This window comes from Pistacia vera, unplaced genomic scaffold (assembly GCF_008641045.1).
Source record: "Pistacia vera cultivar Batoury unplaced genomic scaffold, PisVer_v2 Contig408, whole genome shotgun sequence".
NCBI classification, from domain to species: Eukaryota; Viridiplantae; Streptophyta; class Magnoliopsida; order Sapindales; family Anacardiaceae; genus Pistacia; species Pistacia vera.
In genome coordinates this window covers 428,543-454,351 of record NW_022196233.1, presented here as the reverse complement: position 1 = coordinate 454,351, position 25,809 = coordinate 428,543, and the positions used below count along the sequence as shown (strand labels likewise).

At 36.8% G+C, this 25,809-nt stretch overlaps 2 protein-coding genes and 1 long non-coding RNA gene across 3 annotated transcripts; all 3 read left to right on the top strand.

Annotated features, from left to right (window-relative positions):
- The first annotated feature begins 9,552 nt into the window (after positions 1-9,552).
- Positions 9,553-10,636, top strand: LOC116142452 (protein virilizer homolog). The gene is made up of 3 exons (XM_031427875.1): positions 9,553-9,815; positions 9,910-9,998; positions 10,389-10,636. The coding sequence occupies exons 1-3, from the start codon at positions 9,741-9,743 to the stop codon at positions 10,585-10,587; spliced, it is 363 nt and encodes a 120-aa protein (XP_031283735.1). The 5' UTR covers positions 9,553-9,740; the 3' UTR covers positions 10,588-10,636.
- Positions 10,637-13,731: 3,095 nt separating this feature from the next.
- Positions 13,732-23,959, top strand: LOC116142405 (protein virilizer homolog). Its single transcript, XM_031427823.1, has 23 exons — positions 13,732-13,872; positions 14,047-14,415; positions 14,559-14,663; positions 14,790-14,972; positions 16,323-16,464; positions 16,558-16,739; positions 16,893-16,978; positions 17,070-17,118; positions 17,569-17,635; positions 17,732-18,210; positions 18,316-18,415; positions 18,563-18,696; positions 19,483-19,550; positions 19,632-19,848; positions 20,108-20,323; positions 20,487-20,642; positions 20,720-20,773; positions 20,866-21,080; positions 21,187-21,256; positions 21,579-21,904; positions 23,328-23,517; positions 23,708-23,763; positions 23,884-23,959. The coding sequence occupies exons 2-23, from the start codon at positions 14,134-14,136 to the stop codon at positions 23,957-23,959; spliced, it is 3,453 nt and encodes a 1,150-aa protein (XP_031283683.1). The 5' UTR covers positions 13,732-13,872; positions 14,047-14,133.
- A 1,300-nt stretch (positions 23,960-25,259) lies between these two features.
- On the top strand, positions 25,260-25,534 carry LOC116142453. The gene is made up of 3 exons (XR_004129991.1): positions 25,260-25,294; positions 25,372-25,425; positions 25,516-25,534. It is a non-coding gene; the product is annotated as an uncharacterized LOC116142453 (long non-coding RNA).
- Positions 25,535-25,809: the final 275 nt, after the last annotated feature.

The following is a 25,809-nucleotide window of genomic DNA, read 5'->3' as shown; positions in this document are numbered from 1 at the left end:
AGGGAATAGTTCCTATAGGTTGCAAATAGGTCTACAAGAGAAAAGTTGGCAAGGATGGGGAGGTAGAGACCTTCAAAGCTTGACTGGTGGCGAAAGGTTATACTAAAAAACAAGGGTTGGATTATGAGGAAACCTTCTCGCTTGCAACTATGATTAAATCCATCCGTATAATGCTAGCTATCGCAGCATACCATGATTATGAGATTTAGCAGATGGATGTCAAAACAACTTTCCTCAATTGGTTTATTGAGGAAAACATCTACATGGAACAACCAATAGGTTTTGTATCCTCTGCTAAAAGACATAAGGTATGCAAATTGCATCGATCCATTTATGGATTGAAGCACGATTCAAGAAGTTGGAAAATTCAATTTGACGACATAATCAAATCGTTTGGTTTTGTTAAGAATCTGGATGAGCCCTGTGTATAAAAATGGGTTAAAGATCATGCCATCACGTTTCTCATATTATATGTAGATGACATACTTTTGATGGGAAATGATATAGGCATGATGACAGAGGTTAAGGTTTGGTTGTCCAAAACCTTCTCGATGAAAGACTTAGGAGAAGCGACCTATGTCCTTAGCATTCGTGTCTATAGAGATAGAATAAAAAGGGTGATTGGATTATCCCAGAAATTGTACATAGAGAAAATGCTAAAAATATTTAGCATGGAGAACTCTAAGAGATGTCTCTTACCCTTCACTCACGGTCTTCATCTTTCTAAGGAGATGGGTCCAAAGATCGATGAAGAGCGGTAGCGGATGCGTAATGTGCCTTATGCGTCTGTCGTAGGTAGCTTAATGTACGTAATGCTATGTACAAGACTTGATATAGCTTATGTTGTAAGTGTTACGAACANATTGTTTTATACTTGGTTAAAGTTGTATATAACTAACTGATCCGCCAAATACAAATACAAATGTAGCAGATTTCATAAATTCATTAACAAAATACATAGTTGGCCAGCAAGCTCAGGCACCTGACTTCTTTCAACAGTCAATATCTTTTCAACTATATGCAAGTAATAGCACATCCACATCTCCAAAAATGCTTTAACAAAATACCAATCTCAAAATCATTTACTAAAACCTCAAAAGACCGCAATTAATACACCAAAACTGAGACCAAAAACACAAAACCTTCGATCTGCTCACCCCTCACGGTCAGTCTGCTCAAGCCTCACGGTGGGTCTACTCACGCCTCACGGTGGGTCTACTGAAGCCTCACAGTGGAGTCTGCTGGAGTGCTAGGTGCTGGCGAACAACGAACGTAGCTCACGATGTGGCTAAAGCCTCTCACGGTGGGTCTGCTGAAGCCTCACAGTGGGTCTGCTCACGCCTCACGATGGAGTCTGCTGGAGTGCTAGTTGTGGCGAACGACGAACGTAGCTCACGGTGTGGATGGAGTAGCTCACGGCGACTGGATAGTTGATAGAGTCAGCTGCTCTGCTCAATAGCTCACGGTGGGAAACTGATGAACTATGGATGGAGTCACGATATGGAAGACTGGAACTGCTGGCGAACTTGAGTCTTGAACTTTGGTCTTTGGAAGTGACGAACAGACGATTGAGGAATGAGGATGATTTGAATTTTGAAATTTTTAGATTTGGAGAATGGAGGCAGAGAACGAGAGAAAGACGAAAGCGTGACTGCGTCTGCATGAGGACTGATGACTGAGGATAAAAAAATTTTGCTTTTATATTTAGGGTTAAACCGGTTTAAAAACCGATTTGAATTTATTTTCAAACTGAAAACCGAACTGGTTTTCCGGTTTTTTGAAATCCCCAAACTGAAAACCGAACCGGTTTGTAAAAAAACCTAATTTTTGGTTCGGTTCGGTTTTCGGAGTTTTTATCCCACCCCTAATTTTAAGGGTTAAAATGGTCAAGCAATAATTAATTATTATATCTTAAAGCATTAAGATTAATGAGATGAACGAAAATAACCTTTTAATAGTTAAAGGGTAAAAGGATAAATTTATGGGTTGTTAATGTAAACTAGTTTAGTTTACATGGGCCCTTGAATAATATTGATTATTCAAAGGGTACCATAATAAATTCATGGGGTCCTTTTTAAAATAAGATTTTATTGGGCTTGGAAGTGAAAAATAAATAATTACAAAATTGCCCAAGTATATATAAATGCAAAAGGTTGCATTTTAGTTCATTATTCACTTGTTCACTCAAACACAAACAAAAAAGTTCACTCAAACACAAACAAAAAGCTCTCTCTCCCTAGCCACGACCACTCTCTAATCCTCTCAAGGTGGTGTTAAAGTGTGGAGGTCTCATCATTTTGAGGCTAATCTTCATCAATCCAAAGCAAAGAAGTAGGTATAATCTCTTTTCCATGCTTTGTTTAAAAACCGTTTTTTTTAAATCCATCCTTTTATGCTTTCACTCTTCATCTCCACCACTCCTCATGCATGCTATTCTTTCAAATGGTAACAGAGCTAAGAAGCTCCATGCATGTCGTTTTTGAACAAAAATCAGTTATAACATGTGTTCATGTGTTCATCATGCTTGGTTGAATTTGCATGTTGGTGATTTGGTTCAAAAATGATTTTTTCATCTTAGATCTCTACATGGATGTCTCGGCCATACTTAGATCAGAGATAGATGTTCATTTTTCTTCTCATTCTCATATGTTTTGAATGATGGTGATGGTTATAATGAGCATGCCTATGTAATAAATGAATTATTTGATGTAATGAGCATGTTTGATGCATGTGTGTGTCTCGGCCATCTCTTTGTTTTAGGGAAACATGTTTTTCTTCTTGCTCTAATATGTTTGGATATGTTAGAATGTGATTTAAAGCATGTTTGGATGATGGTTATAGCATATTNACTCCTTCAGCAGAAAATGTAACTGATCCACTGACTAAGGCGATGACATTGAAGCAATTGGACCATCATCTTGAGAAGATGGGTATGAGATACAACATAGAATGACTTTAGTGCAAGTGGGAGTTTGTTAGTGTATATTAGTGTATGCCCTAGAAACCATTCATGTTGTCGGTTTCAGAGCATTTTGTCTTGTATGTGTATATCAGAAATAATAGAAGAAAGAGTTCTTCAATTCATATATATAAATTGATTCCTTTATTCAGTTATGCATTTAAAATAAAGTATGGATATGAATTGTCCAGATGATTCATTTAATCAGTAAATGAATTATCGAAAATGGTTCCCTATGGAAACAATATAATTTGGGCAACTATATTGTACAGTAGGCATATTAGATGCTTCCGAAAGATATCATGAGTAAATATAAGTACAGATGACGATGATAGTCATGTCATTGGGGCATCGGTATGGATTAGCGGTTGGTGAACTGTTTTTCGAACGTGACCGAATAACGACAAATCACTTGGAAAAGCATGTAGTCAATGATTTATCGTTTGGTTATATCAATGCACGATGTAATCCTTTGACTTGAGACATTGTAGTCGGATCCGATACGAATGCATATGGTTCATACGGTGTATAAGTATGAGACTAATCATGTTTCGTATAATAAAGCCTATTTGGTCATGCGTTGTTCATATACGGAAACGAATGATGGTCAAGAAGGGATCCATTGACTCGAAAATATAGGATCGGGAGTACCGCTGACTCCATCCGGATTCGAGTTCCTAGACGAATGTTGATAAATCTTGAAAAACAGAATCTCTGGCCAGAGTCTATTATTAGTCATACAAAAGGAAGTTTGTGATGACGAGTTTTGGACATATTGATCGATGATTCGGTAGAAGATCGAGTTTAGGATTTTGACGTTCAATGAATTCGTGCTTGATTAGGATATTTCAATGGAGGGACTTTACCTGGATGGTACGTACTGAAATGGGTTCGATGAAGTATTTCTTCATCGTGGTTTAGGGACTATGACACGTTGCTAAATGTTTACCATAGTCGTTGGGCCTCCGGACAGGTTTCCAGATTCATCCAGAACCAGTTCACGACTAATCCATGGTGGACCTACATGGTCACACCAATAGCCTTGAGAAGTTAGAGAATGATGAGAGAGAGAAATGATTATCTGAAGAGGGCTAGCACCTTCTAAGGGTAATGATGGGATTTCTATGGTAATAGTTACATAGAAAATTGTTTGTGACATTTTAAGGGTTAAAATGGTCAAGCAATAATTAATTATATTTAATTATTATATCTTAAAGTGTTAAGATTAATGAGATGAACGAAAATAACCTTTTAATAGTTAAAGGGTAAAAAGGGTAAATTTATGGGTTGTTAATGTAAACTAGTTTAGTTTACATGGGCCCTTGAATAATATTGATTATTCAAAGGGTAGCATATTAAATTCGTGGGGTCCCTTTATAAAATAAGATTTTATTGGGCTTGGAAGTGAAAAATAAATAATTGCAAAATAGNCTCGAGCTCGAGCTCGGTACTATTCATCACGAGCCGAGCTCGAGTACCGAGATACTCGGCTCGGCTCGGCTCGTATACACCCCTAGATGCAGCCCCTTAAGAATAATCATTATCATCTAGCTCCAGATAATCCTCATGTTTACTAAACTGAACAGAGAAACTAAATGGAGAGAAAAGATAAAAAATAAAAATACCAAATAAAAAATCAAGGATCACATGGTGTTATGCACAACATGCATGGGTCAACAACAAATTGAATAAGCCAATAAGAGATGTAATGGTGTGCATGTGTAATATAAAGACCAAATGAAGACTAAGCTAGGCTGAGTAAGTGAAATGGAGTCAACTGGAGCTGGGTAAGTCTAGTTATAACTGCGGCGTTGTGCCATGCATATTAGAAAGATAGAGCTCGAGGCCAACTTAGCTTGGTTCATCATGCTGAGTGGAGAAGGTGCACCGAGTTGGAATATGAGTCCATCCTCCGGGTGGTGACCTTGAGTTGTCAATTGTGTGCATTTCGCCGAGTCGCTTTGGTGTTTGTTGATGTTGTCCATTGTGCTTATGTTAATGGTTATTTGACATTGTTGGCGTAGGTGTAGTGGTCCCAAGCAGGGGTGGAGTTGGAGTTGAACTGGTACTAGATAAAGCTGAACTAAATCCACAAGGAGCAAGGTAGTGTTTGCGATGGAGGAAGAGGTGTTGAGTGAGAATGAGAAAAGGGATGAAGTATTGGGGTTTGAAGAAAGGAAAGCGGTGGATCTGAATAAAGGGGAAGATCCGAATGAGAATGGAGAGGAGGTTAAAGATTGGCCCGATTAGAACTATGGGAAATTCGACATTGCAGTGGTCGGTGACACTCTCACTTTCCCGCTGAATGGGTATAGTGGTTCAGGAACACCACTTTAAACTCTGACACATTATTATTCTATTATTAATTTAGAACAATAATATGGGCTTCAAGGTTTCATACTACCCGTTGAATGGGTATAATATAAACCAAATTACGATATGCTGAATAGATATAGTATGTCATGTGAATAGATAAAACAAACGAAGAAAAAAAAAGAAAAAAAAAATTCTTATCGTGATGGGATTTTCTGATTAACAATGTCAGTCAAAAAGAGTTATGTGTCGCCTCCCATATTGTAAGTCGTCGTTGGCAGATGATTGTTAGGGCCTCAAGGTGGGCGCCAAATTGTAGATGTAAAAATCTACCGTCATGAAAACAGGGTCTGATGATGCCACTGATAATCCACTAGACCTGCACACATGAAAGGACAAACGTGAAGCTTACAGAAAACACCGGGATAGTGTTTGCTATAGGCACTCCGACACTCAAGTCAACAAGGCTGAAAGAGATTATTTGATGAGGATTAAGGAGAAGAAGAATTACCAGGAGTCTTGTCGGAGGCTAGGACTACGGCAGAGGTGTCGGGTCCTTGGGAGCCAGAACTTTAGGAGCAAATAGATGGTTTTGAGTATAATAGATTGACTATGGGAGATCGCATGCATAATGAGAGGGCAAGCCTCTGTTTTTATAGTGAATCTAAGGGGTTGAAATCCTAATAGGACACTAAGTCCTCTGTTGGGAGATAATCTCTATCAAGAAAGAAATATGATTTCTTGACTTTATCATATTAAATTTAATAGTTTGAGTAAAATTAGAAATCTTAGTAGGAGAGGAAATAGAATGAGATTCTGATTTCCTATGTATGGATTGTTGCGGGCTAATGGGCTAAAACTCAGTTTAGCTTAACTTATAGGATAGCCCAACTCATAGAGTGGGTAGTTCACAAGGTGATTTTAAGCTTGGCCCAATCGGAATTGGGTTAAGGTCTTGGGTCGTGACATGTTTATTTCGTTATTGGGCCTCGTCAGGCTCAAGACGGTTTTTGGCCCTAACAAAAAACATTTCGAAATTGAATTTGTAATTTAAATAAATAAATCTTGCTCAAATATTTGGGGTAAAATGATGATCAATTGAATTAAGTTTGTANAAGGGGAAGATCCGAATGAGAATGGATAGGAGGTTAAAGATTGGCCCGATTAGAACTATCAAAAATTCGATATTGCAATGGCCGGTGACACTCTCACTTTCCCTCTTTTCTCTTTATCTACGTTGCACTTTGACTACTTACAAGAGTGCCACCAAGTGCGATAGCAGGATAAAAAGAATAAAGAGGAGGTTGCCATGTGGGCACGGTAGTTGGCACAATTAAGGGGTTTTTAGATAGGATTACTTGCGAAAAAGAGCAGTTGGATTTCCTTTTGCTAGCGTTTGGAGGAGGGCTACGTGGGTATAAATAAAAGAGAGAGGGAGAGTGCGTGATAAGAGAGAAGAGGAGGGGAGAATTTATAGGTGGAGAGTGGCGGCTTTGTTACGGGTAGAGGTGCACATGAGAGAGAAGTTGATGAAGTTGGGATTGGTTGTGTTGGAACTGGTTTTATGGCGGGTAATGAATTGCAAAGCTCTGATAACAGTGGCAGACCACCTGGTGGTTTGATGATTGAAGTGAAAAGGCGCGTGTAGAGAGGTTAGAGATAGAAGCTATTGCCTTATCTAAATAGAGGATTAGAGAAGAGAGATCGTTGAAGCAAAGTCAATGAATCAAGTGGTTCAGGAACACCACTTTAAACTCTGACACATTATTATTCTATTATTAATTTAGAACAACAATATGAGCTTCAAGGTTTCATACTACCCGCTGAATGGGTATAATATAAAACAAATTACGATATGCCGAATAGATATAATATGGCATGTGAATAGATAAAACAAACGAAGAAAAATAAAGAAAAAAAAATTCTTATCGTGATAGGATTTTCTGATTAACATTGTTAGTCAGAAGGAGTTCTATGTCGCCTCCCATGTTGTAAGTTATCGTTGACAGATGATTGTTAGAGCCCCATGGTAGGCGCCAAACTGTAGATGCAAAAATCTATTGTCATGAAAATAAGGTATGATCCTGTGAGGTTGAGGCCATGGACAATCTACTAGACCTAGATACATGAAAGGACAAGCGTAAAGCACACATGAAAGGACAAGCGTAAAGCTTATAGAAAACACCGGGGTGGTGTTTGCTATAGGCACTCCGACGCTCAAGTCAATAAGGCTGAAAGAGATTATTTGATAAGGATTAAGGAGAAGAAGAATTACCAAGAGTCTTGTCAGAGGCGTCGGGTCCTTGGGAGCTAGAAGTTTAAGAGCAAATAGATGGTTTTGAGTATAGTAGATTGACTATGGGAGATCGCATGCATAATGAGAGGACAATCCTCTGTTTTTATAGTGAACCCAAGGGGTTGAAATCCCAGTAGGACACTCATTCCTCTTTTGGGAGATAATCCATATCAATAAAGAAATATGATTTCTTGACTTTATCATATTAAGTTTAATAGTTTGAATAAGATTAGAAATCTTAGTAGGAGAGGAAATAGAATGAGATTCTGATTTCCTATTTATGGATTGTTGCGGGCTAATGGGCTGAAACTCAGTTTAGCTTAACTTATAGGATAGCTCAACTCATAGAGTGGATAGTTCACAAGGTGATTTTAAGCTAGGCCCAATCGAGATTAGGCTGAGGCTATGGGTCGTGATATGTTTATTTCGTTATTGGGCCTTGTCAAGCTCAAGACGATTTTTGGCCCAATCGAGATTGGGCTAAAGGCCATGGGTCGTGACATGTTTATTTATCAAGATTGAGCTGAGGCCATGGGTCGTGACATGTTTATTTCGTTATTGGGCCTTTTCAGGCTCAAGACGATTTTTAGCCCTAACAAAAAACATTTTGAAATTGAATTTGTAATTTAAATAAATAAATCTTGCTCAAATTTTTGGGGTAAAATGATGATCAATTGAATTAAGTTTTTATTTTGCAACATTTATATAGCATTCAAAATCCACGCTCTATATGTGAGAGGATCAATTAAGCCCCAAGTACTAAATTAAGGTTCAGTTTTGTCCGGAAGTCTGACAATTAAATTTACCATTCAAGCAATGCTATAAATAAAAATCCTGAAAAAAAATTGCTTTCTTCTGCCCCCTCTACCAAGTATCAATCCTTTGTGCAAAAGCTTGAAAAATCCAAAATAACCACAAAACTAAATTTCAAATAAAATAAAAAAATCAATTTCGGTATTCTATTTATTAAAATTTAATTATATATATTTAATTTTCTTCTCTCACTTAATTATCATTGTGATTTATTGATTTTAAATAAAAATACTTTAATAAAATTTAATTATTAAACACCATTTAGAAAAAGTTTAAAAATGTACCTCTAAGACTGTCAGACGAGTCGAGCTGATCTGAAGCTCAACTTGACAATTGTCGAGTCGACTCGGCCCGAACTTGATTTATAAACCGAGTCGACTTCGATCATGGGGGGGCTCGGCTCGTGGGCTCGCGAGCCTGGGCTGGCTCGCGTATGTAGGGTGCTGTTGGTGAGTTTTATAAGCCATGAGGGACTTAACATATACAACAGTTACAAAATTTTAAAAAACCAACATTTACCCCCCCAAAGTGCAAAATCATAAAACACCATATTTCACCCCCAAATAAATTTCCCCCAATTCCCAAATTGCAAACATTCACCCAATGAAGCACCCTAACCCCAAACTAGTGACCTCGCTGTGAAATCAGTGGTCTCCGTCGCCGATCTCGTCGAACGTAAAAACACTCACACAAACTGCAATTTCATCCCTCAAAGCTTGAAACCAGGTTTGCTAACTCTTATCCCCCAAATCGACTAAAGCCTAAACCCCCAAATCGCGAAATCTCACCACCGTGAAACTGACAGGCTTCATCCCGTGTTCTTGCAACCATTGGTCAGTTTTACATCTCTTTTTTCATCCCAAATCGCGAGCTCGCGAACCGGCTCGAACTCTGTCGAGCTCAAGTTCGAGTCGCTTTTCCCAGGTTCGGTAGGCTCGAGCTCGACCCTGTAGCAAACGAGCCGAGCTCGATAAGTCGAAAACTCGACTCGGTTCGACTCGTTTATAACCCTATGTACCTCTTCTACTTATAATTATGACTCTTTTTATTTTTGGGTTAATAGTAGAGTTGGGAGAATTAAAATTCAAGAAATATTATCTCTATTTAATATTTAATTTCCCTATTAATTATTTTTTAACCTTGAAAAAAAAAAAAAAAAAACAAAAAACAAAAAACAAAAAAACGTCTTCCTTTTCCCTCTCTCTACTCTCACTCTTTTCTCTATCAGGAGGCCTTCCGCAACAAAAAATAAACCTGAAAAACCCCAAATCACAACAGAACCCTAAATACTTAGGCCAATGCTTTTCATGTCCCGTTAAATTCTCTTCAATCGAACAAAGATCCTGGCCCGAATCCATAATGGGTCGACCCGAACCTTGCGTCCTGTTCGCTCAGACCTTCGTTCACCCCCAACTCGACGAGTATGTCGACGAGGTAAACTTTCTTCACTGCCACTTCGTCTTCTCCTCCGTTCAATTTTAATTCAAATTATTGTTGGTTGTGTGTTTATTATGTTCTGCTTTGTTAGGTGTTGTTTGCGGAGCCAATTGTTATAACTGCGTGTGAGTTTCTTGAGCAAAATGCGTCTTCGGCTTCTCAAGCAGTGACGCTCGTTGGGTATGTTGATTCTCTTGTTGCTGTTCTCGAGATGAATGACTGATGTTATTCTCTTTTAATGTTCTTTTTAGGGAAATTTACTTGTTTGTTTTATGGATAATTAGTAATTTGTAATGTGGAATGTGAAACTTGTAAAGTAAATTTGCCATGGAAAATTGAGAAAATCGAGAGGGCATTCTATATATTCTAATGTTATTAGAATTGGTGGTCAATAAACTTGTGAATGATTTGGTTCCGGGTTTCAATTTTGGAGTTCAATAACATTGCTTCTGCGGAAGAATTTAGTTGTTGTAATCATTGTCTTGGGAAAATGTTAGGTATTAATACTTTATGATGATCTATGGATTTTTTATCGGTACACAATTCTAAAATGTTAAGTGTCTTATACAGGGCCACTTCGCCTCCTTCATTTGCTTTGGAGGTTTTTGTTCAGTGTGAGGGAGAGACAAGATTCAGGCGCCTTTGTCAGCCTTTTCTGTATTCACATTCTTCAGCCAATGTGTTAGAAGTGGAGGTATTTACCACATTTTGTGTAATTCTCTGTGTGTGGTTTTTTTTTTCTTTTTTTAATTTATGTTATCATTATTAATTTATTCTATGACTATTATTTAATAGGTTGTCCTAATGAGCTACCCAAATATACTTGATTATTAATGTTAACATCTTATTATAACTATCATTATTTCTATTAGTCTTTTTGTAATTTTGTGCTAGGTTATGTGTTTGTTGGTTTTATGCATGTATATTATTTGTTTTATTGAGACACTGATGTATAAAGAGAATGCTTAATGCACGTATGTCGGAACTTATAAAAAGAACAAAGTTTTACGTTTCTAGTTTTCAGATTTAAATCTTCTGAAATACAAAAATTCTATTGGGAAACGTTTTCAGGAGTTACAGTTAGATTTTAGGTTGAACTTGTGATAGTTCATCAAGGAATAGGTGAATGACTCCAAATCATTGACTTTGGAAGCAACATGAGTGAACGATTCTGAAAGTTTCTTTTATCTTGTGATGTCAATAATGGGAATATGGTTGGTTAGTGTTGACATATATTGCTATTTTTGTGAAGAACTAGTGTTAGAGGGGTCATGGATACAGGTATAGAAGACTCTTGGTTGTAGAAATTTCAAATGTTTCCGTTAATTTTTAATTGTTTAAACCAGTAAGAATCCAAAGAGTTTTGTACTGGTTGGTCTATAAGAGCTCTTTGGGTGGAAACTGTTGGCACATACCTAGAGCAGGTTGGAAGATCCTCAGGTTTCTAGTATTGTGAATTGTGGGAGATCTCTTTTTTGTTGTGGGAATGTGTGCATTTTGGTACATGTTTCAGTTGGTTTTCTCGTACTTGCAGGTTGTCAATCAGTTGTCATGTTCCAAATTAAAATGTTAGGCCTCTTCTTTGTCTTTTTACTCATAGTATAGTTGGAATCAGTCACACTGCTTTTTCTTTCAGAATTTTTGGAACACTGAATAGTATGAGGCTCTCCTAGCAGTTTCTGAAATTTTTCTCTTAGCTTACTACTTGTCCAAATTGTTTTATACTATAAATGTTTTTACTAGTGGGTGATGATGGCTTTCCTCTAGCATTATATGCTTTAGTTGATATTACAGCAGACTTGGGTTACCAGCCCGTTATCTGATAATCTTTGGGCTTATCCATAATTAGAAAATGTGACAATTCTCTTGGTTTGTTCAAGGCTTGTGTGACTTCGAGATGGGATTTTTCTGGAGCTTTATGCACGGTGTTGTTACAAGTCTTGAGTCTTTTTATTATTTTTTTGGAATGAGAAACTGAAAAAATTGTATTAACTAGAAAGAAGAAGTTACAACTGTGGACTAGTTGTTCAACAAGAAAACATAACCCTCCTAAAGGGGTATCAGACTATACAAAAGAACCAATCAGAATACTATTTTGTGAAAACCAAGGAAAAACAAATCTATCCCAAAATCAAAGCAAAAATCAGGGAATACAAAATTAACCTAAAACTCCTCCCAAAGTTAAATGAATAAATAGAAAAAAAACTAGGTAAATCTTCGAAATCTTTGGAGATCAAGTTTCGTAGAAAAGGAATTTGATCGATTCTACCACTCTTCCTAACTTTTTTCTTAAAAAGTACGATTATATTGTTTCTGTAATATTACCCAAAAGAGAGCATTAACTAGTCATTTGTAAAATTTCTTAGTTTTTCTCCAATTCCTTTAAAGAGAAAAATATTCTTCATAAGAAGAGTCACAATAACCTGGGATAACCGACAAAATCTTAGCTCCTTTCCTAATTTGGCCCACTAACTAGAGGCTACAACATGATGGAGGAAATGGTGGTTACTTTATAATTGGAGTCCATTTTTTTTTTCAAATAACTTTTCCTTTGAAAAGTATGGTAAGCAAGTCAAATTACCCACTATCAAGTGAGGAGTGAGAATCATTTTTCTATAAGATATAACCTAGTAATAAGCATACTCAATAACCAACAGAAGTTTGATAATTGTTATGATGAATATATTGATGACAAGTACACAAGTTATTATTTTATATTTTATAACTAAAAGTTATATGCAAGTCCACTTCAAAGCTTAACAGAATCATAGGCAACCTACCTTGGTATGAGAAGGAATACGAGACAATCAATTTATTTCTTTTTCAAATGAGTAGAGCAGTGTTGCTTGCCCTAATCACTTGTGAATTTTCTAGGGTTTTGGTAACATTTTCAATGTTATACAAATCTCAGAACAAACAAAAAATATGTTTGGTACTGTATATGGAAAACAGGATTTGAAGGCAGAAAACCATTCTCTGTTTCAACTATAACATATCTGAAAGGTTTTTTTGTGCCTTTCTGAAAGACATGATTTGGAGAATGCAATTTTTCTTCTATTTCATCAAAATACTATTGACAGACATGCCTAATCACCATATGCATTCTTGAATCTTGAATGCATTTTGTTCTTTTGCACAATATTATTCAAAAACAATTTTGCAAATTTTTTTCATACTCTTTATATTCTTATTGATTAGTCAGTTATACTAACCTTCTTGAGGAGGCAATTTGTCACTGTTGTTTATTCATGTCCATTCTATCCACTCAATTCAAAAAAGGGAGGAAAAAAAGTTTAGGGGCCTTTTTCACTCCTAAGTTGTGTTCCATTGGACTCTTTAGTTGGGGAAGCTTGTAGCACTACAGAATCATGATAGTAATGCATTAATTTCTCTGCAGGCTGTTGTAACAAATCATCTCATTGTAAGGGGCAGCTATCGCAGTCTAAGCTTGATCATATATGGGAACACAGCTGAGGATCTGGGACAGTTCAATATTGACTTTGATGATAGCTCTTTGACTGATCTTGTTACTTCTGCTGAGGGAAAGCTTGAAGACCTTCCTCTTGCACTACATTCAATTAATCGTACAATTGAGGAGTCCATATCCTCTCTGAATAAATTGTCTTTTCCAGTTACTGCCTCTGACATATCTCTTGAGGTTAAGCAGTTATTACATTCGATGTTGAAGGTTTTTGAGATGTCAAACTCTGAGTCTTCAGTGGATAAAGTTCTAAGCACGATGATGTTGGCATCCTCTTCTTACTTTTCTTACTTGTGTGACACAATCAATCAGAAACATCTTACAGTGGGCATCTTTAAAGATTGTGAAGGTGATTTGCGCCGTGTTATTAGTAAGGCCAGAAAAGAGCTTCTTGAGCTCTATGAAGGCCTTCAACATGATTCAGGGAATGCATCAGCTGAACAATTTGCAGAGTGCAACTTTTTTGAGACTGAGGCTGATGTAGCTTCCTCCAAACAGTTGGTGGACATGTTAAGCCAGTAATTTGACTTTAATGGGAGCACCTTAACTGTTGGACATCACACAATTTCACAGGTGATTTTGAGCTGAAATTATTTGTTCTGGCATTGTGCTGTTTGTATATTTGCATCTATGTAGTAACTGTTACTATAGAAACAAACTTGTACTCCATATTCTCTCCATCACTCTCTTGCTTGCTCATTTGCTCTATAGATCCTGTTAATTTCTGATTTGCTTTCTGATTTACAGAGTAGTAGTGTCATTCTGGGACTTAGTGTGGCTCTTTTGCTGTGCTCTGGTAGAGAAAGCTGCTTTCACTTTGTTAACAGCGGGGGAATGGACCAGCTTGCATATGTTTTTAGTCATGACATGGTGAATTCTACCACCATTAGGTTGCTTCTACTTGGAGTTATTGAGCAGGCTACACGGCATTCAGTTGGTTGTGAAGGTTTTTTAGGGTGGTGGCCTCGAGAAGATGAGAATATCCCATCTGGCATTAGTGAAGGTTACAGCAGATTGTTGAATTTATTACTGCAGAAACCACGTCATGATGTGGCTTCTCTTGCAACTTTTGTCCTTCATCGCTTACGATTTTATGAAGTAGCTTCACGTTACGAAGTACGCTTTTAGTTCTCCCCCATTTTTTCTTTTGTTTCTTTGGTTGGTAGGGAGGTTGGCAGGGGCCGGTTGCACTTGAATGCATCTATGTCCAATATGACTTAATGGATTTCTTGTGGTAATTTTATTCGTTTCCATTCTAGAGTGCAGTTCTGTCCATATTGGGAGGCCTATCCACTGACAGCAAGGTTACAGCTGATACTTCAAACATGCTTATAAGTGCCAAGTCACAACTCAAAAAGCTATTGGTCAGTTGTAAAATTATATTTTCATTTTTTATTAGAATGTCATGGTTGCTAGTTTCTGATTTTGACTCATTGTGTAATCTGCAATTGTGTGTCATAGTTTATGTTTGTTGACAAGTATCAATGCAGAAACTGATAAATGCACGTGGTCCAATTGAAGATCCTTCTCCGGTGTCCTGTGCAAGTAGATCATTGGTTCTTGTTCAGACAGAAGGATTGTTATCATACAAAGCAACCAGTAGCTTTATTGCTTCATCGAATTGTTGCTTTTTAAATTCAGATATTGACTGGCATTTGCTGAGCCTTCTTAAGGTACATTTCCCGTTTATCTCTTTTTATTCTCAGGGAATTTGGGTATACTCTTACACAGAATTATATAACATTGTTTTGGTACACCACTTTATTGTTGGTTTTGTTGATCTTTTAAGGCTTGATGGATGGCACATTAAGGCTTAAAAAAAAAAAAATTTACTTGGTTATCGCCAGAGTTTCCTTTTATTTTTCTGATTAGAGCCTGCTTAATTTCTAAAACTCAATGTGAACATGATATTTTTGTTCTCTTATAGCTGTTGCATACAATGGACTTCTTTTTTGAACTTTTGCTTATGATTATTACTTTTTTGGTATATTTCTTCGTTAAGAGAACTCAAGTATAAAAAAGTACTACTTCTAGAATGTCTAGGGAAATGCTTTTTCCTAGGAATGCATATCTTATCACAAATTTCACAGGGAATATATATGTAGTAGGACTCCTGAAAAGTTTGTGTATTTGATCCATTTGATTTCTGTTTTTTTTTTTTTTTTTTCCCTGCTTATAGAGCTGTGCATGTAATAGATATAGTGATGCTGTGAAGCAGAGTCTTAATTCTTAAATGACTTCTGCTGAATTACATGGCTAGTGGTTTATTTTACCTTCAATTTCTGTAGCATATATTTGTCTAACAGTGAACTGCCCTAACACACTAATTTGGTTCGGAAGTAATGACTTTTTGTGAAGTTTTTTGAAAATTCATTAGTCATGCCATTTATGCTTTTGGAGGTTAGAGTACATGTGCCATTTGAAATCTAGAGGTTGCAATGAGTAACATAGGGGCTATCCTCTTTCTCCTGATAACCTGACTTGGTGGAAAATGCTTGCTGAAGAAAAGTATAATTATGGGCATTAAACTCTGAGTTAGGCAGATCAAATTAAAATTAAATCCCTCTTTCAACTTTTCAAGGGACCAAACCAAAGTGAAACAACGGATTAGAGGATTTTAAGATATTATGAACTAAGGCTATAGCTCCAACCTCCAGTTAAGGGGTGGGAAGGTTAAAAATGGTAACTCGTTTTGAAATCATTTCACTGTAGTTTAGCAATCTGATAATGCAACCTCCTCATCAATCTCAATCTGTCTGGTGGTAGTTACAGCCATTGGATTAAGAGGTACTACTGCTGGGATTTTTCCCATGATTTACTTCAATTAGTTTTGGTGTTAATATGAAGGATGACCTGCTAATTGTCAAAGGGGTTGTAACTTTGGTTGCTTTTCTTTTGTGAAGTAGGCTAGGTGCATCCTTATACCTTTTATCTAGCTAATTTTTTTCCCCCCCTCTTCTCTGTGTGTTGGTTGGTAAATTCCTAGCATCATTGTTAATAGTCAAATGTTTTCTTGGGAGCAGGAGAGGGGCTTTCTTCCCTTATCAGCTGCACTGTTGTCATCCTCAATATTGCGTTCAGATGTGGGAGATGCTATGGATATATATTTGGATATTGCCTCCTCTATTGGGGCCATAATTCTTTCGCTTCTTTTTTGTCGCTCAGGTCTGTTAATGGCACCTTTGCTGTTGTTTATATCGGATTTGAAACGTTCTGATATTTATGTAGCATGTCTTTTTTTTTTTTTTTTTTTTTCAGGGTTAATATTTCTACTACATCATTCTGAACTTTCTGCTACATTACTTCGTGCTCTGAGGGGGGTTGTTGATATTAGTAAGGAAGAGTGCGTTCCTCTTCGGTATGCGTCTATTTTGATGTCAAAGGGTTTTGCTTGTGGTCCACAGGAAGTTGCAACGATAGTAGAGATGCATCTGAGGGTGGTTAGTTCCATTTCTTGGTCGGGATGACCATTGCTCATTTGTGCCCTTTTTTTATTTATTTTTTAATTCCCTAAAATGTTTTTGATTTGTAATTTTCATTTCCAGTTTATAACTAAATCTTAGTATAATGTTTTTTCTCATGTTATGTCTCAGGCTAATGCCATAGATCGTTTACTCACATCAAATCCACACTCGGAAGAATTTTTATGGGTGTTGTGGGAACTGTGTGGCCTGTCGAGGTGGAAGTTGCTTACACATTTGGTCAATGTTTAGAGGTTTTGATACAACATTACTGGTTTTGACTCTGCACCCTTTTGAAATGTTTTGTAGGTCTGATTGTGGACGCCAAGCTTTGCTGGTTCTGGGGTTTTTCCCTGAGGTATTGAATGGATGTGCTATTCATAGTCATATTTATTTTTTCAATCAGATACTCAGTACTCGTCATTTAGCTGATTAAAATTGAATAAGCCAGTTTTATGTACTTATCTTTGTAGTAGAATCATCTGGTGAAGTAGCAATTATTTTCCTTTACTTTCCTAATGTTACAATATACTGTTCTTATATGTAAAATCTGTTTACTACTCTATTCTGCTATTTGGGCATAGTTGTAAGTTTCTTGCTGGCAGCACTAAGCTTAAAAAGCCTGTTGTTATTTATGACATGAATTGCTCCTGAAAGAAGCTAATTTTAAAAACTCATGTTCCTACTGCAACCCTCAGTAACTTTTCCTCCTGTTGACGGTTGAATTTATTGTGTATAATGTCATTTTTCTGTATGGCACGTCATTTTTCTGTATGGCTACTGCCTCTGACATGTCAATGTTCTGTAGGCTGTTTCAGTATTGATTGAAGCTTTACATTCTGCCAAGGAATTGGAGCCAGTAACTAAAAATAGCGGTAACACAATTGCTCTATGTTTAAGTTTGAACTAGGCGCATAGTTTCTGGTTTGTTTGTCTAATACGAGTGCATTGGATGAAATTTGGCTGTTCAGGAGCTTCACCTCTTAATCTTGCCATTTTGCACTCAGCTGCTGAGATTTTTGAAGTCCTTGTTACTGATTCAACTGCATTTTCTCTGGGTTCTTGGATCGGACATGCTAGGGAACTTCACAAGGCTCTACATTCTTCTTCTCCTGGGTCTAATAAGAAAGATGCACCCACACGTCTGTTGGAATGGATAGATGCTGGTGTAGTTTATCACAAAAATGGGGTTATTGGTCTCCTACGTTATGCTGCTGTGTTAGCTTCTGGAGGAGATGCTCACTTAACCTCAACCAGCATTTTAGTATCAGATATGATGGATGTTGAAAATGGCACTGGAGAACCTTCCAGTGGTTCTGATTTTAATGTTATGGAGAATCTTGTTAAAATTATTACTGAAAAGTCTTTTGATGGTGTAACCCTTCGAGACTGTTCAATAGCACAGCTGACAACAGCACTTAGAATTTTGGCTTTTATTTCAGAAAACTCAGTATGTAACTGTCCATTTTCAACCATATAGTAGTAATGTAGGGGTCTCATTTCACCATTGGTTTCCACTATTTCTCATTCTTCTTCTTCATCTTCTTGGGTGTAGACTGTTGCTGCTGCCCTCTATGATGAAGGTGCTCTAATGGTGATCTATGCAATTCTAGTTAACTGCAGGTTCATGCTTGAGAGATCTTCAAACAGTTATGGTAAGTAATTGCGTATACTTGTCTTGAGTCAGTCAGTAATCTCATTATTGATTTTTTGTGGCATGTTTTTATTCTAATCAATAATAATCTGCCTTGCCTGATGGTTATCTGCATTATTAAAGCATTTGGTTTTGTTTTCCTCAACAGATTATCTTGTTGATGATGTTACAGAATGTAATTCTTCATCTGATTTACTATTGGAACGTAATCGTGAACAGAGTTTAGTTGATCTTTTGGTTCCGTCTTTGGTATTACTAATTACCATTCTGCAGAAATTACAGGTTTGTCACATTTTGAATTTGAGTCTGGTGTGTATTTGGAATGGTAATTTGTATTTGTAAAATGGTTTCTCTGACCATGTGATGCATTTTTTGTTATAAATGACAAGATGTCTTATGTGATATAGGGCATTATGGAGATGTTGTAAGGTTAATTAAGTCTTTTTGGTTTGTTAACTTTAGTGTTTGCTTTCATGAGGCGACATTTACTTTATTTTATTTTCCGATTCTGTTTGATGGCACCTATTGTACTCCTACATTGTTACTTAAGGAGTCTAAGGATCACTTGACATAGCTTCCAAGACATATTTCAATTAAGAGTTTGAGTTGTTTGATTGGCCTTTAGCTCAACTATGTCAATGAACAGATTGCAAAGATTGATCCTTGTCAGCTCAGTCCTTGGTACCTTCTTTGCTGTCATTTGCATTTCATGGTTAAATGGTCTGTAATGTGGAACTGACATCTCTAGTGAAGTTGGCCATGCTGCATTACTAGCTTCGACATGGCTCTTTCTGTGAACTTAGGCCCTTCAGATGATATGGGGTTGGTTTTAAGTGCTGATATTTTTTTATGGAATTTCCTATGCTCTTTTGTCTTTGTGAATGTTAAAGGGGACGAGGTCCTTATATAGTTTATTTGGAAGCATTGTAATGAAGGCTACCATTCTAATTTGGAAAGGGCTTATTCAGGAATTCAGTCTAAGTACTACTGGTTGCAGTTGTCTTTCTGAATGACATGCATCTCTTAAATTTCTAAAATACTTAAATTGTTTCATTGCCATATCTGCAGCAAGGTAATGAGCAGCATAAAAATACCAAACTAATGAATGCCCTTCTGCGTTTGCATCGAGAAGTGAGGTATTTACCTTTCTCCTGTATTTTTTAAATAGTTTAAATCATGTACTTTGCATATAATTCAGTGACTTGACGGAATCGCAGCCCCAAGCTGGCTGCATGTGCAGCAGACTTATCCTCATCTTATCCTAATTCAGCCCTTGGGTTTGGAGGAGTCTGTCATCTTGTTGTGTCAGCACTTGCTTTTTGGCCAATTTATGGCTGGACTCCCGGCCTTTTTCACTCCCTTCTTGCCAGTGTTCAAACTACTTCAATTCTGGCTTTGGGACCAAAGGAGACCTGTAGTTTGCTTTGTCTTCTGGTATGCACGATTTCCATTCTTAATTGGTTCTTTCATATTCTATTTGACAACACAAAATTGGTAAATGTATTGTGTCAAGTGCTTGCTCTTGTTCTTGTTGTATTGGCAAAGATTTAATTTGAGAACTTGGTTTTATTTTCTCTTCATTTCGTTGCCTGTTTGTCTTATTACAAAATCCTGAAACATCCTGATTTGAAAATGGTCCTGGAACTGCGATATTTGACTAGTTTTCTTTTTTTCATCTCTTATGTATTGCAAGAATGATTTGTTTCCTGAAGAAGGTGTCTGGCATTGGAGGAATGGAATGCCCTTGTTGAGTGCTCTTAAAACAATAGCTATTGGGTCGTTGTTGGGGCCTCAGAAAGAGAGACAGGTTGATTGGTATCTAGAGCCTGGACACCTTGAGAAGCTGCTTAGCCAATTGAGACCTCATCTTGACAAAATTGCACAGATAATCCATCATTATGCTATTTCTGTATGTGTTCTTTCCCCAAAACTGTACTTTAGAATTGATATCATTTTCTTCTGCGCTATTTTTGGAGGGTAGGGTGATTTTGCAACTTTGGAATTCTATATTGAATGGGAACTGTGTATATGTTTTTTTGTGCATGTCTGTTGATGTTATTATTCTTTAACAGGCATTGATAGTCATACAAGACATGCTTCGAGTTCTTATAATACGCATTGCTTGCCTAAAACCTGAAAATGCTTCTGTACTTCTACGGCCTATATTATCATGGATTCGTATTCGTGTTTTTGACTCATCTTATCCATCAGAGATGGATGTATACAAGGTGATAATTTTTTTCCCTTGTTTCAGTTTAATAATTTGTCAAGTCTGTTGTGCTTTATATGTTCTTTCTCTTTTCAGGTTCACCGATTTCTGGATTTTCTTGCTTGCTTGTTGGAGCATCCATGTGCTAAGGTTCATTTACTGTCTCAATTCTCTTCAATTTCCCTCTCCTTCCCAAATCATCTGCAACTTATCTTTTGTGCAATGACTATTTTCTCTATCAGGCACTATTGTTGAAGGAGGGTGTTCCTGAAATTCTAAGAGAAGCGCTGGAGAAGTGTCTTGATGCCTGTGATGCAGATGGAAAACTGATTTTAGATGACGTAAATTCTGCCAAGTGTGGTTTTACTTTGACCGGTTGGTGCCTTCCTGTATTCAAGTCTATCTCACTACTTTGTAGTTCTCGAACACCTCTACAATACTCTGGGAGACATGATTTGTGAGTAGATGACAAGCTTTTTGTGATTTATTCTTTTTCTTTTTCTATCTGTCTTTTCTATTTCAAAATTCATTGCATTCATTCAAATTTTTTGATGGTTTTCTAGGTACAAGTTTGAAGATTTGAGTTCTGAAGATTGTTTGTTAATTGCTCCATACATCCTTAAGTTTTGTCAGGTATTTCCTTTTCAATTTAGATGAGGTTAAATATTTTTAAATGGTTCTTGCTGATACTTTCTTTGCAGCATTATCTTAGAATATGAATGCTGCTTTTTTATGAATTGCTTTCCTTCTTTCCAATGAATAAATGTTGGGTTTCAGTGTCAAAGACCTTGACATTTTATTCGATAATTAGATGACTCTGAAATTTTCCTTTCAGAATTTTTGTTAATTAATTTCCTCTATATGAAAATCAGAGAAATGTTTTACAAATTGTAGATTTAGAAGGAAAAAGTATTCGTGCTACATGAATTGTAATAGAGAATATCGATTTTTTCAGGTACTACCAGTTGGAAAAGAATTAGTCTTTTGTCTTACTGCTTTCAAGGAATTAGTTTCTTGCAATGGAGGTCAAAAGGCTTTGGTTTCTACTGTATGTAATACTCGCTCAACTCTTGAAGAACTTGATTCAGGGGGAAGACATGAAAGGAATGGGAACCTTAGTCTTCTTAATGAGTTTGAATGGAGAAAGAATCCTCCTTTATTTTGTTGCTGGACAAAGTTGTTAGAATCAATTGATTCAAAAGATGGCTTGTCAACTTATGCAATCGAGGCTGTCAGTGCTCTGTCTTTAGGTTCTTTGCGCTTTTGCGTGGATGGAAAAAGGTCAGTCTACCTTGATAATTTGCTACACTATGTATTCGTTGGCATACATTATAATATACTGTATACTAATGGTACAAATCCTTTGTTTGCATGAATATCTATCTTTCTCTGAGCTCTCTTATTTGTAAATAAGAAAATTATTTTCACTTTTATTTATTAGTTGTAGTTTCACTTACTTGTTTCTAAAGTCCCCCATAAATCTAGTCAAGATTTGCTATGGAAGATCAGAATCAGGAGCTGAACTTTCTTAGTTATGAGGGATACCTTGCTGATAGGAAAACTAGTTGAGCATAAGTAGGTATAAGAAAGTCTCCAAGAGAAGATATTATGACATGTTGTCGTGGGATTAAGTAATCCGCTGCTCGAGCTTGTTCTCATGAGTATCAATTCATAAATAGATAATCTATATATGTCAAGGTATGTAAACAGTTACAATGAGATTGGTTGATATGTTGCTTGAGCTTGTGTCAAATCAAAGGATGAAAGATCCCTTCATTAGATATGACCTTTAACAAGATACTAAGTACTGACCAACTGAAGTAAGCTTCAGTAGCATTTTTCTGTGGATTTTCTTGGGTGCTTAACAAGATCGAAGCATCTTTGAGTGCATTTGTTTGTCCCCATGAACTTTTCATAGGAGTCTTGTTTGAAGGTTGTCTTCAGTTGTTTGGTTCTTCTATATGCTTTGAACTTATGAATGACTTGGAATTAAATGTGAAAGGAATATAGATGAATTTGAATGAAGATGACGAATACAATTTGATGGAAACTCTGACACTAATTATGCTGTATGTTGTTTCAAAAGATTAGTGTTGCTGGGTATTTTAGCAGAACGGAATATAAATTTTGGATGTAGAGATAAGAAGAAAAATCAACATGCTGTAGCTGAGTTTAAACTTTTGGGACTTTCCAATTTACTTTTGATTGAGGCAGAGAATAGCTTAAGTTAATTGGAATTTATATATTCTTTAAACTAGTTAGTACTTTTGTGTATCTAGTAGAAGAGAAGAGGAGAGGGGGAGGGACTTGGAGAGTTAGGAGAAAGCTTATATAACATTCTAAGATATGAATTTAAAGTATGCAAACACAAGTATAGAAATATGCACAGTTATGTAAGATCAGCCTGTGCTTTACACAGTGACTGCTGGTAATATCTTTTACCAGTGGCTTGTGATTGTTTCTTATTCTATTTGGACCTTTATTTTGTTGTTTTGAATTCTTTTGATATTCTGACCAGCTTTAGATGACTTGTTGAGAGTAATCTCTTCGTCTTTTTCATTTCTTTCTTTCACCTTGCTTCATCATTTACAACTTTGGTTCAAACTACAATTTCTGATCATATATTACATAGAGCTACTCTTGGGTCCTTTAATTGGCTTGATGTCATTTCACTTGCTTAACATACGGTTTGCCTGTTAATTAGTTTGAACCTGGATGCGGTTGTCGCATTGAAATATCTTTTTGGGCTTGCTGATGATGATAAGAGTGGGACTGAGGGCTTTTCAGAGGAGAACATAAATTACATACAGAAATTGGCTACTGTTTTGAATTCAAATATCAATGATGAATATGACTTTTCAGCGAACCCTGATATACAGACCACTTTGTCTCAGGTGAGTACTGTTGGTTCGTTAACTTTAGTGTTTGCTTTCATGAGGCGACATTTCTTTATTTTATTTTCCGATTCTGTTTGATGGCACTATTGTACTCCTATATGTTACTTAAGGAGTCTAAGGTCACTTGACATAGCTTCCAAGCATATTTCAACTTGAGTAAGAGTTTGAGTTGTTGATTGGCCTTTAGCTCAACTATGTCAATGAACAGATTGCAAAGATTGATCCTTGTCAGCTCAGTCCTTGGTACCTTCTTTGCTGCATTTGTATTCATGGTTAAATGGTCTGTAATGTGGAACTGACATCTGTAGTGAAGTTGGCCATGCTGCATTACTAGCTTCGACATGGCTCTTTCTGTGAACTTAGGCCCTCAGATGATATGGGGTTGGTTTTAAGTGCTGATATATTTCATGGAATTTCCTATGCTCTTTTGTCTTTGTGAATGTTAGGGGACGAGGTCCTTATATAGTTTATTTGGAAGCATTGTAATGAAGGCTACCATCCTAATTGGAAAGGGCTTATTCAGGAATTCAGTCTAAGTCTACGGTTGCAGTTGTCTTTCTGAATACATGCATCTCTTAAATTTCTAAAATACTTAAATTGTTTCATTGCCATATCTGCAGCAAGGTAATGAGCACATAAAAATACCAAACTAATGAATGCCCTTCTGCGTTTGCATCGAGAAGTGAGGTATTTACCTTTCTCCTGTATTTTTTTAGATAGTTTAAATCATGTACTTTGCATATAATTCAGTGACTTGACGGAATCGCAGCCCCAAGCTGGCTGCATGTGCAGCGGACTTATCTCACTTATCCTAATTCAGCCCTTGGTTTGGAGGAGTCTGCATCTTGTTGTGTCAGCACTTGCTTTTGGCCATTTATGGCTGGACTCCCGCCTTTTTCACTCCCTTCTTGCCAGTGTTCAAACTACTTCAATTCTGGCTTTGGGACCAAAGGAGACCTGTAGTTTGCTTTGTCTTCTGGTATGCACGATTTCCATTCTTGATTGGTTCTTTCATATTCTATTTGACACACAAAATTGGTAAATGTATTGTGTCAAGTGCTTGCTCTTGTCGTTGTATTGGCAAAGATTTAATTTGAGAACTTGGTTTTATTTTCTCTTCATTTCGTTGCCTGTTTGTCTTATTACAAATCCTGGAACATCCTGATGTTGAAAATGTCCTGGAACTGCGATATTTGACTATGGTTTTTTTTTTTTTTTTTTTTTTTTTTTCATCTCTTATGTATTGCAAGAATGATTTGTTTCCTGAAGAAGGTGTCTGGCATTGGAGGAATGGAATGCCCTTGTTGAGTGCTCTTAAAACAATGCTATTGGGTCGTTGTTGGGGCCTCAGAAAGAAGACAGGTTGATTGGTATCTAGAGCCTGGACACCTTGAGAAGCTGCTTAGCCAATTAGACCTCATCTTGACAAAATTGCACAGATATCCATCATTATGCTATTTCTGTATGTGTTCTTTCCCAAAACTGTACTTTAGAATTGATATCATTGTCTTCTGCGCTATTTTTGGAGGGTAGGGTGATTTTGCAACTTTGGAATTCTATATTGAATGGGAACTGTGTTATGTTTTTTTGTGCATGTCTGTGATTTATTATTCTTTAACAGGCATTGATAGTCATACAAGACATGCTTCGAGTTCTTATATACGCATTGCTTGCCTAAAACCTGAAAATGCTTCTGTACTTCTACGGCCTATATTATCATGATTCGTATTCGTGTTTTGACTCATCTTATCCATCAGAGATGGATGTATACAAGGTGATAATTTTTTTCCCTTGTTTCAGTTTAATAATTTGTCAAGTCTGTTGTGCTTTATATGTTCTTTCTCTTTTCAGGTTCACCGATTTCTGGATTTTCTTGCTTGCTTGTTGGAGCATCCATGTGCTAAGGTTCATTTACTGTCTCAATTCTCTTCAATTTCCCTCTCCTTCCAAATCATCTGCAACTTATCTTTTGTGCAATACTATTTTCTCTATCAGGCACTATTGTTGAAGGAGGAGTTCCTAATTCTAAAGAAGCGCTGGAGAAGTGTCTTGATGCCTGTGATGCAGATGAAAAACTGATTTTAGATGACGTAAATTCTGCCAAGTGTGGTTTTATTTGACTGGTTGGTGCCTCCCTGATTCAAGTCTATCTCACTACTTTGTAGCTCAATATTGCGTTCAGATGTGGGAGATGCTATGGATATATATTTGGATATTGCCTCCTCTATTGGGGCCATAATTCTTTCGCTTCTTTTTTGTCGCTCAGGTCTGTTAATGGCACCTTTGCTG

Coding starts and splice junctions, on each gene's coding strand:
- LOC116142452 (XM_031427875.1), top strand. CDS start 9,741: ATGGGTCGACCCGAACCTTGCGTCCTGTTCGCTCAGACCTTCGTTCAC. Junction 9,816..9,909: donor TCGACGAGTATGTCGACGAG/GTAAACTTTCTT, acceptor CTGCTTTGTTAG/GTGTTGTTTGCGGAGCCAAT. Junction 9,999..10,388: donor CAAGCAGTGACGCTCGTTGG/GTATGTTGATTC, acceptor TGTCTTATACAG/GGCCACTTCGCCTCCTTCAT.
- LOC116142405 (XM_031427823.1), top strand. CDS start 14,134: ATGGACCAGCTTGCATATGTTTTTAGTCATGACATGGTGAATTCTACC. Junction 17,119..17,568: donor TTCTGGGGTTTTTCCCTGAG/GTATTGAATGGA, acceptor AATGTTCTGTAG/GCTGTTTCAGTATTGATTGA. Junction 23,764..23,883: donor CCTTGTCAGCTCAGTCCTTG/GTACCTTCTTTG, acceptor CTGTGAACTTAG/GCCCTCAGATGATATGGGGT.